This window comes from Mauremys reevesii, linkage group 13 (genome assembly GCF_016161935.1).
Source record: "Mauremys reevesii isolate NIE-2019 linkage group 13, ASM1616193v1, whole genome shotgun sequence".
Classification (NCBI taxonomy): Eukaryota; Metazoa; Chordata; order Testudines; family Geoemydidae; genus Mauremys; species Mauremys reevesii.
Genome location: NC_052635.1, coordinates 15,849,713 through 15,861,439, shown reverse-complemented (window position 1 = coordinate 15,861,439; position 11,727 = coordinate 15,849,713). Strand labels below are relative to the sequence as shown.

Below are 11,727 nucleotides of genomic sequence, written 5' to 3'. Positions count from 1 at the left end.
ACATCTTCCACAATGCAATGTGGATTTAATAATGTGTTGGGAGGGCATCAGGGGAGTCACATGAATGTGGTTAGATCATAGGAACTGTAATCAGCCAGGGATCCTGGACCAGAGGGAAGAATGGGAGAATGACCTGTCTCTCTCAGTGCACCTGATCAGGAAACAGGCCCCTCACTAAGAGAAGTGTGATTCTCCTGCTGTCAGACTGGGGCCAGGGTGATTTATCAGTGGGTCCCATTGGTTTTCGCATCATTGGTTCTTCCCTTGGGCATCCAGTGGTAAGGAGAACTGGATAGGAAATGATCTTCCTGTGCTAAAAAACTTTTTTGAGATGTTAAAAGATTTTCAAATAGCACTTGCCACTGAGACCTTCCAAAGTTTCATTGAGGAAAAGTCAGAGACAGAAATGAGATAGCTCAGTGGTTGGGACACTTAAATTCCAGAGAGCTGAGCTCAAATTCCTATTAAGCCTGGTTTGGAGCTGAGACTTTAAACTTTCCTGGGTTTCAAGTAAGTGCTTGAGCTGCAAGGCTGCTATCCATTGGCAAGGACTTACTGTCCATTGACAGAGACCACAGGCAGTTCCCGCTTCCTTCCAGAACCCTAAATACGGGTGTCTATCTGTGAGACTTGCTTCTCATCATCGGCTCCCTAAAACAACTGCCACTTCCTTCAACAATAGCACTTTTATCCGCCCTAGAAGCCCTTTGCCACAGGTTCCTGGGCTTTTGGGGTTCTCTTGTGTTTACACACTGGAATCCCTCCCTTGGCTGATGGTCAGAGATGGGGACATCAAAGTGAATTATTCTAGCATTGTCCCTGAACAGTTGTTAGATGAGCAGTTATGTGAAGACATTATCCTTTTTCCTCCCTCTGTTGGTTTAGTCCTACACAAACACAGTAAATATCCCAGCATTTAATCTCTTGTGTTCATATGACAAACCTCTTTACATCAATCAGACAAACACAGAGAGCATGTGATATTCCTGAATGATCACATATCAATACCTATCACAGGAACAAAAGGGGAGTATCATATGGGCAAGTATTGTTTATTGGATATGGTGAAAGAGGAGGAGCAAATGGAGGTATCCTCGATTAATTTTAACATCAGTAGGGGAGATATTCTACCACCCATACCCACTCCATGTGTGATGGCATTTTCTTTATCACCTTGAGGGTCAGGATAAGGTTCTACTCAGTCTAAAAGAGAGACCGTTCAAATTTCATTCACCTCCTTATGAAAGCAGACAGTTTGCCTCCAGCTTTCTTCAAAGCCTCTTTGACCTCCTTGTTTCTCAGGCTGTAGATGAGAGGATTGACCAAGGGTGTCAGGACAGTATAGAAGACAGAGAACACTTTGTGCAGGTCTCCTGCAGTGCCAGCAGCTGGTATCATGTAAATAATGATGAGTGATCCATAGAAAGTAGCAACTACGATGAGGTGGGAGGAGCAGGTGGAGAAGGCCTTTTGCCTCCCGGTGGTGGAGGGGATTCTCAGGATGGTGGTGATGATACAAACATAGGATATCACGGTTAACAGGAATGTAGGAACTATAATTGCGAAACACAGTAGTAGATCTACCAGTTCAATCAGGCTGGTGTCGCTGCAGGAGAGTTTGAGCATCGGGGCAAAATCACAAAAGAAATGGTCAATATTGTTGGGGCCACAGAATGTTAACCTGGCCATCAAAAGAGTTATCAAGGTACTAGTAAAGAAGGCCATTGTCCAAGAGCCAGACACTAGCTGTATGCGAACCCAGCTTCTCATAAGTGCTGCATAATGCAAGGGATTGCATATTGCTACGTAGCGGTCATAAGACATGACTAATAGGAGGAAACATTCGGCTGTCACCATGAATACAAAGAAGTACAGTTGTGTGATGCAGCCACTATATGAAATTGTTCTGTCCCCAGTCAGGAGACCGGCCAGCATTCTGGGCAGGATGGTGGAGGCATAGCAGGTCTCCAAGCAGGACAAATTCCCCAGGAAGAAGTACATAGGTGTGTGAAGGTGCCGATCAGTCACAACTAGTGCAAGAGTGAGGATGTTCCCGGCCATGGTCACAATATAGATCACTAGGAACAGCAGGAAGAGAGGAAACTGCAGTTCTGGGAGATTCCCGAATCCCAATAGGATGAATTCTGTGATGAATGTTTGATTGCTCCACTCGATATTTTCCATGAGTTTTCCCTAGAGGAAAAGAAGGAAAAGAGAAATAATAATAATAATAAAAATAATAATAATAATTAATAGCTTTAAAAAAACCTCTGCTAATCATTTGACTATTCTCTGATCCAGAGATGATATTTTTCTTATCTAGGCCGAGGAAAGTACACCTTCATGTTTCACATTTTCTTTTCCCATCTTCCATTCAGCTGTGTTAGAGTTGGATGCCTGTTCATTCATTTGGAGGATGTTGCTGAAGGTGAATGATGATGGAGTGACAGCAAAGCCATACATGCTGTCGCATCAAAGAATAGTGATTAGCCAAGAAAATGAATGTAAATGTCTATTGAATGTTTTACTCCAGAAAACAAAACAAAGTAGATGTCACTGAATGTTGCAGGGCTTTTAATTTTTGTGCAGTTGTTATTTGCAGGGGAGGGGAGTCCCATATTTAAATATATTATGGACATAGAAGCAGATGCCTTTTGAAATTAAGTCCATGGTATCTCACTTTTTTTTCCCTGGAACCATTTTAGAAAGAGCACTCACTGAGATTATAAAGTGAACTTTCAGAGGAGGCTCCTGTATATCTGTAATTTATACACATACCACTGTTACATTTTCTGCTTTGCCATTTAGGAGACCAATGATTTTATCACTGATTTGAGCTGAACAAATTTTGAAATGCTGCACTAATGATTTGATGATGCTGTTTGCTAGGCAGAGACAGCTATCTCTATGTGGAAACAGATTGGTCATATTAGTCAATATTTGTTCTTTTGTTTGACATAAGAAATGAAAAAAAGAAAACCATATCTTGAAAACATATATTTCAGTGAAATCCAAGAGCAAAAGAATATCGTAAAGGAAGTACATATATTTTTAACCTATGTCTCCCTCCTGTGTGCATGTCAGAATTACGGTGTATGTTATATATGAATCCCAGGTTGAAGCAATCCAGTAATAGGTAAGAGCTGCTACCTAGGCTTGTCAGAAATCATTTTTAAATCATTTCAATGGCTATTATCAATGTTCATTTTTAAGCAGTTTTTACTATTTTTATTTATTTAAATTTTCCCTGTTTTGAAAGATGGTAGGACAGACAATTATGGAATGACATTAGATATTGAGATACAAAAAGTTACAGCTTTATACCTATTAAATCTAAATTGTCAACAACACATGTCAAAATATACAAAGCAAGTAACCTGAAATCTAGTTTTGCTCTGTTTCATTAAGTAGTCCATGTGTAACAAGTCTAATTTAAGAGTCTAAGTCACTGGATTTGGACTCTAAGTTCTCAGGCACCATTTTTCTTACCTTGCCTAGCTGTAAGTTTTTATTATTATCAGTGGAAATAGTTTTTCCTTGGTATTCAGTGTTTACAGTGAAATCAATATTTGTTGACATGCATGGGTAGAAATTGAACCCTTCTAAGCCTCCTGATCAGTTTTATATTGGAGAAGGCAGAGAAGCAGAAGTATGATTGTGTGTCACTTATTTCATTATGGCCCTGTAACAGTAGATACTTTACAAATATATATAAGTACTAGAGAGTCCCAGCCTTGAATTGCAAACAAAATAAATCTTTGAGGTAGCTTTGAAATCTCAACCTATGGGCCAGATATCCAGCGGTATTTATTTACCTAAAGATGTAGATTAGTTTAAGCAGTCTAGGCACCTAAACACACATTAAAATCAAAGGGAGTTAGGTGTCCAATCTGTTCCTGTGCTTTTGAAAATCCCTCAAGATGCCTTTCTGCATCTTCAAGTGACTAAATATCCTTTAAAATCTGATGCCAAGGGAAACATTTTTACTTTGTGATTTTTGAACAAAAGGTTGACATTTTCCACTGAAAACTTTGATCCAGATAAAAAAGTGTTATTTTCATAGAATTTTACACAGGGGAGGGGGGGGGTCATTTTCTGACCAACTCTAGATTTTATTCCATGTTTCTTGTTCAGAGTTTCTTCATATGATTTGCAAACTCAGCTAAGACATAATAAATGACAGAGAAGATTAACACCCCTTTGGTTAATAGGAAGCATAAATCTTACCTGTAAAGCTGCAGTCCCGCTAGATTGATGACGTGACATGTTCTCTTAGCCTTGTCATTTTCTAACTGCCTGAAGTTTCTCTCAGAACTTTTCACATACTTTCTTTCTCTTAGTAAAGTGAACTAAGACAATTTGTAGGATACATTGATTCATTTTAGTAGCATTTGTAAAGGGAGTAATGCATCCTTTTATATTTATATCCTTCATGTCATCTTCCTTTGAGGCAGCTACTGCAGGATATTTTAGTTAAAGTGATGGGGGACTTAATTAAGAGAACATGTAATTTGTTGGCAATTTTAACTCTCAAGGCAATCAAACTTCTAACCTTAGCTGAATTATCAAGGGCTTACATACTATGCCAGTAGTTCTCAAACTTTTGTACTGGGGACTCTTTTCATATAGCAAGCCTCTGAGTGTGACACCACCCCTTATAAATTAAAAACACTTTTTAATATATTTAATGCCATTATAAATGCTGGAGGCAATGTGGGCTTTGGGGTGGAGGCTGACAGCTGACAATACCCACCCCCGATTTAAGAACCTTCCAACCCTTTGTGGGGGTCCTGACCCAAAGTTTGGAAACCCCTGTACTAGTTTGAGGGACACTGTAGACAATCTATCTATCTATCTATCTACACATATGTATAAGAATCTTCTGGAGTTACCAGTTAATAGAGTTATCCTTTATCTGTTTTTTTAGAGGCTCAAATGTTAGGGAAGTCAATGAAACACTGCTGACATATATCAATGGAGGATCTGGTCAAGTGTGTAAGATCCAAACTCCCCTCCGAAATGGAACCTTTTCATTTGATGTAGATTATTCTAGGGTTCCTCCTTCAAGACTGCTCATCCCACACCCTAGATCATCTCTCCACCACACAGCTATTCCCCAATCCCTTATATACATGTGGGCCAAAGAATTACCTATGTCAGTAACTCAGGAGAATGGTATAAGTGTAGTGACTGACTCTTTTGAGTGCTTCCAATACTCCTTAGGCTGGGCTACTCCTAGGGTTCCTTCTTCATTAATTCCCAGCCCATATCCTAGATCCGCTGTTACCCACTCATTCCCACATCCCTTAATATCATGGCAAAGGTATGAATCACCTGTCTGAGTGAGGCTTCAGAATGGTATAACTCTGCTGGCTAGCTCCTTCATTCATGAGTGACTCCATTCATGAATCACCATGTAACTCATGGGATGACTCCTGGTTTACAATATTATAGCTATAATTAACATATTAACATACAGTTATTACCATAATATATTGGTAACTGATGAAAGGGCCTATTTAGTGCAGGTCCATGGGGGTCAGTCCTGGGTCTGGTTCTGTTCAATATTGTCATTAATGACCTGGATAATGGAGTGGAGAGTATGCTTATAAAATATGCAGATGACAGCAAGCACTTTGGAAGACACGGTCAGAATTTAAAATAACCTTGATAAACTGGAGACTTGTTCTGAATTCACCATAAAGAAATTCAGTAATGCTAAGTGCAAAGTACTTCATTTAGAAAGGAAACATTAAATGCAGAACTATAAAATGAGGAATAACTGGCTAAGTGGTCATACTGCGGAAAAGGATCTAGGGGGTTGAGTGATGCTGACAATTTGTGTTTCAACAGTTATAAATTTTTAACTTTTTGAATCTCAGTGTTTGTCATTAAATAATTACTGTCTGAACACTCCTCCACACAGTTTCACTCAACTGTTAACATTTAATTAAATAAAAATTGAAAAATAAAAGCTTAAAACCCATCATTTTGTGCAGATGTGAAAGTTTTACACGTATAAACATCTAAAATAACAAACAAACAACCAAACAAACAGTTAAAAACTATGGCCCCAGCAGAGATACTGTTTTTAAGAGTCATTACAAATATATGTAACCCCCTAACCTTCCTTTTTTCCTATGACTGCAGAGGTGTAATTGCCCATTTCATCTTAAATGTTCCCTTGCAACATGTGTTTACTCCTTACAATCTGTCCCACTGTTGTATTTAGCTCTGACACTCTGTTTAGCTTGTGGGCTTGTCTCTCTCACCAACAGAAGTTGGTCCAATAAAAGATATTGCCTTATCCACTTGGTTTCTTTTAAAAAGTGAACATTGATATTACTGTCTGAAATGATCAAAAAATAATCATTGAATTTTGCCAAGCCTAGTTATATGCAGCAGATCTTTATTTAAGGAAAGAGCAACAAATGTATTACAATTACTCCTGGGGGAATTCTGTGACAAAAATTATGCAACAAAAGAAAATAAAAATCTATGCACAATATTTTAAAATTCTGCATATTTTATTTGTCAGAATAACACAATATATTCACAGCAGTTTCAATTATTTTTGGTCATTTATTTCAAAATACCTGTCACCAAGTATGTCTGTAACAATACAATACAGACAACAAAAATATTCAGAAAATGTTAAAAAAATAGATTCCTTGCTAGGCACATTAATAGAGAACGCTGAGAAATAATTTGTTTAAACTATAATGCAGAACCATCCCTTGCAAACACTTGAGGGAGTCAGGGGTAACAGAGGAGTTGAGGGAGAGGGAAGTAAATTGCGGGGAGGAAGCCTGGGTATGAACTTGGAGGCTTGTTGGGTATGAGTGGGAGACGTATTGACCATTTTTTTTCAGGGGGTAGGGAGGGATTGTTAGGGAGCTTCCCCCATACCGACTCTTGCTGACCTCTAGCGTCTTGCATTCAATCAGGCACATTTGCCTCTGTCCCCATGTGTTCCTATACCCCCATGTGTCCTTGCACCCCCTGTTCACGTGTCCCTCCATCTGGACTCAGACACCCACTCTGCACATCCCCATGTGGCCCTGAAGCCCCTTCCCCGTCTCCATGTGTCTCTGTGCTCCCACAAGGCCACTCCCCCGTCCCCTTCCCCATGTTTCTCTGTGCCCCACAGAGCCACTCCCCTGTCCCTGTGTCCCTGTCCCCCTCCCCCTGTCCCCATGTGTCTCTGTGTCCCCACACTGCCACGCTCCTGTTCTCTGTGCCCCCACACAGCCACCCACGTCCCTATGTGTCCCTGTCCCCTCCCCCTGTCCCCATGTTTCTCTGTGCTCCACAGAGCCACTCTCCTGTCCTTGTGTCCCTGTCCCCCTCCCGCTCCCCATGTGTCTCTGTGCCTGCAGCCAGCCACCCCATCCCTCAGTGTCCCTGTCCCCCTCCCCCTGTCCCCATGTATCTCTGTGTCCCCACACAACCACTCCCCTGTCCCTCTCCCCTTCCCCCGTCCCTATGTGTCTCTGTCCCCCTCCCTGTCCCAATGTGTCTCTCTGCCCCATAGAGCCACTCCCCTGTCCCCCTCCGCCTGTCCCAATGTGTGTCTGTGCCACCACCCAGCCACCCTGTCCCTATGTGTCCCTGTGCCTTCCCTCATCCTCATGTGTCTCTGTGCCACCATCCAGTCACCCACGTCCCTGTGTGTCCCTGTCTGCCTCCTCCTGTCCCTATGTGTCTCTGTGCCCCACAAAGCCACACCCCATCCCTGTGTCCCTGTCCCCTTCCCTGTCCCCATGTCTCTGTGCCCAAACCCAGCCACCCCCAACCCTATGTGTCCCTGTCCCCCTCCCCCTGTCCCCACGTCTCTGTGTCCCCAGCCAGCCACCCCCATCCCTATGTGTCCCTGTCCCCGTCCCCATGTGTCTCTGTGCCCCACATAGCCACCCCCATCCCTATGTGTCCCTGATATCCTCCCCCTGACCCCATGTGTGTCTCTGCCTCACAGAGCCACTCCCCTGTCCCTGTGTGCACTATGCCCCCATCCTCATGTGTCTCTGTGTCCCCACAGAGCCACTCCCCTGTCCCAGTGTCATTGTCCCCTTCCCTGTCCCCACGTATCTCTGTGCCCCCACCAAGCCACCCAGTCCCTATATAGCCCTGTCTCCCTCCCCCTGTCCCCATGTGTTTTGTGCCCTATCCAGCCACCCTGTCCCTATATAAATCCCTGTCCCCCTCCCCCTGTCCCTATGTTTCTCTGTGCCCCTACCCAGCCACCTGCATCCCTATGTGTTCCTGTCCTCCTCCTCCTGTCCCCATGTGTCCACACAGCCATTCCTCTGTCTCTGTGTCCCTGTCCCCTTCCCCCGTCCTCATGTGTCCCTGTGTGTCTTCTTCCCCTTGCCATCCCCATGTGTCTCTGTGCCCCACAGAGCCACTCTGTTGTCCCCCTCCCCCGTCCCCATGTGTGTCTGTGGTGCCACCCAGCCATCCCCCTCCCTATGTGTCCCTGTCCCCCTCCACCTGTCCCCATGTGTCTCTGTGCCCCACAGAGCCAATCCCCTATCTGTGTCATGGAATCATAGAATATCAGGGTTGGAAGGGACCTCAGGAGGTCATATAGTCCAACCCCCTGCTCAAAACAGGACCAATCCCCAACTAAATCATCCCAGTCAGGAATTTGTCAAGACTGACCTTAGAAACCTCTAAGGAAGGAGATTCCACCACCTCCCTAGATAACCCATTCCAGTGCTTCACCATCCTCCTAGTGAAAAAGTTTTTCCTAATGTCCAACCTAGGCCTCCCCCACTGCAACTTGAGACCATTACTACTTGTTCTGCCATCTGCTACCTCTGAGAACAGTCTAGATCCATCCTCTTTGGAACCCCCTTTCAGGTAGTTGAAAGCAGCTATCAAATCCCTCCTCACTCTTCTCTTCTGCAGACTAAACAATCCCAGTTCCCTCAGTCTCTCCTCATAAGTCATGTGCTCCAGCCCCCTAATCATTTTTGTTGCCCTCTGCTGGATCTTTCCAATTTTTCCACATCCTTCTTGTAGTGTGGGACCCAAAACTGGACACAGTACTCCAGATGAGGCCTCACCAATGTCGAATAGAGGGGAATGATCACGTCCCTCGATCTGCTGCCAATGCCCCTACTTATACAGCCCAAAATGCCGTTAGCCTTCTTGGCAACAAGTGCACACTGTTGACTCATATCCAGCTTCTCGTCCACTGTAACTCCTAGGTCCTTTTCTGCAGAACTGCTGCCTAGCCATTCGGTCCCTAGTCTGTAGCAGTGAATGGATTCTTCCGTCCTAAGTGCAGGACTCTGCACTTGTCCTTGTTGAACCTCATCAGGTTTCTTTTGGCCCAATCCTCCAATTTTTCTAGGTCCCTCTGTATCCTATCCCTAACCTCCCTGTCCCCCCTTGTTCCCATGTGTCTCTGTGCCCCCACCCAGGCACCCCCTTCCCTATGTGTCTCTCTCCCACTCCCCCTGTCCCCATGTTTCTCTGTGCCCGCACCTAGCTACACTCATCCCTATATGTTCCTGTCGCCCTCCCTGTCCCCATGTGTCTCTGTGTCCCACAGAGCCACTCTTGTGCCCCTGTCTCCCTCCCCGTTTCCACGTTTCTCTGTGCTCAACCCCAGCCAACCCCAACCCTATGTGTCTCTGTCCCCCTTCCCCTGTCCCCATGTGTCTCTGTGCCCCCACCCAGCCACTCCCATCCCTGTGTGTCCCTGTCACCATCCCCCATCCCCATGTGTCTTTGTGCCCCGCACAGCCACCCCCATGCTTATGTGTACCTGTCCCCTCCCTGTCCCCATGTGACTCTCTGTCCCCCCCACAGCCACTACTCTGTCCCTGTGTCCCTGCCCCCCCTTGTTTCCATGTGTCTCTGTGCCTCCACCCAGGCAGCCCCGACCCTATGTGTCCCTGTCCCCCTCCCTCTGTCCCCATGTGTCTCTGTGCCCCACACAGCCACTCCCGTCCCTATGTGTCCCTGTCCCCTTGTGTCTGTGTGCCCCACAGAGCCACTCCTGTGACCCTGTGCCCCTGTCCCCCTCCCCCTGTCCCCATGTGTCCCTGTTCCCCTCCCCATCTCCATGTGTATCTGTGAACCCACCCAGTGACCCCATCCCTATGTGTCCCTGTCCCCTCCCCCTGTCCCCATGTGTCCGTGTGCCCCGCAGAGCCAATCCCTGTCCCCTCCCCTGTCCCCATGTGTCCCTGTTCCCCTCCCCATCTCCATGTGTATCTGTGAACCCACCCAGTGACCCCATCCCTATGTGTCCCTGTCCCCTCCCCCTGTCCCCATGTGTCCGTGTGCCCCACAGAGCCAATCCCCTGTCCCCCTCCCCCTGTCCCCATGTGTCCCTGTTCCCCTCCCCATCTCCATGTGTATCTGTGAACCCACCCAGTGACCCCATCCCTATGTGTCCCTGTCCCCATGTGTCCGTATGCCCCACAGAGCCACTCCCCTGTCCCCTCCCCCTGTCCCCATGTGTGTCTTTGCTGCCATCCAGCCACCCCCTACCCTATGTGTCGCTATCCCATTCCCCCACCATTCCCATGTGTCTCTGTGCCCCACAGAGCCACTCCTCTGTCCCTGTGTCCCTGTCCCCTTCCCCTGTCCTCATGTGTCCCTGTGTGTCTTCTTCCCCTTGCCATCCTCTATGTGTCTCTGTGCCCCAATGCCACTCCTCTGTCCCCCCTCCCCCATCCCCATGTGTTTCTGTTCCCCCACCCAGCCTCCTCATCCCTATATGTCCCTATCCTCCTCCCTGTCCCTATGTGTCTCTGCGCCCCCACCCAGCCACCCTAAACCTATATGTCACTGTCCCCCTCCCCCGACTCCATGTGTCTCTGTGCCCCACAGAGCCACTTCCCATGCGGCTCTGCATCTCCCTCCCCCCTGTGGCCCTGCACCTCCACTTCCACTGAGCCCCTGCCCCAGTCCGACCCCCCCCCAGCACCCAATGGTATCTGTCTCCCCACAGCCCCTTTCTCTTCCGTCGGTGGCAGGGAGCTGCTGCTGTTCTTGTGCCACAGTTCCCTCTCTTGAGCAGAAGGTGGAACTGCAGCAACATTTCCGCAGAAGCTTTTTTTCTGTGAAAAAATAAATAAAATAAAATATGCGGGGCTCATAATTATGCATACATGCAGTAGCGCAGGATTCCCCCATCCATATACAATGCAGTAGGTGATCAAAATATTCATGGAAACAAATCCATCTTCCCACAGTATTCCAGATGAAAGAAAGAGCATATATATAATAATTAAAGACTCCTTGGGCAAGAGAGAGTGAGCATGGACAAGCATTAGGATGACTCCATAGCTTGGTGGTTAAAGCACAAACCTTAGGCTGTGGGAGAGACAGGATCTGGTACCCCTGTTCCCATGACTCTTTAGGTAGTTGTCCAAAGTGGAAAGGCTTCAACAAGAGAGAATGAGGTGGTAGATACATTTTTAAATCCCCTCTCCCCACTCAGCTGGAGAATGGAGTTGAACGAGGCTGGCCTACATCTCAGGTGTGTGCCCAAACCACTTGGCTATAAGTTATCTCTCCACCACCACAACAACATGGCTGCACGGGTGCCAACTTTCATTTTTCTGTGTGGGTGCTCCATTCTCGCTCCACCCCAAGGCCCAGCCCCCACTCCACCCCTTCCTCCAAGGCCCCACTCTTGCACCCTTCCCCCCAGAATCACATCCTTGCTCTGCCTTTTCCATACTCCCGCTCCACCCCCACCCCGAG

General features: G+C 46.3%; 1 protein-coding gene across 1 annotated transcript; it reads right to left on the bottom strand.

The window, feature by feature from the left end:
- Positions 1-1,230: 1,230 nt before the first annotated feature.
- On the bottom strand, positions 1,231-2,184 carry LOC120380125 (olfactory receptor 5V1-like). The gene has a single exon (XM_039497620.1). It carries the CDS (start codon positions 2,182-2,184, stop codon positions 1,231-1,233), a length of 954 nt encoding a protein of 317 aa, XP_039353554.1.
- Between the last annotated feature and the right edge of the window lie 9,543 nt (positions 2,185-11,727).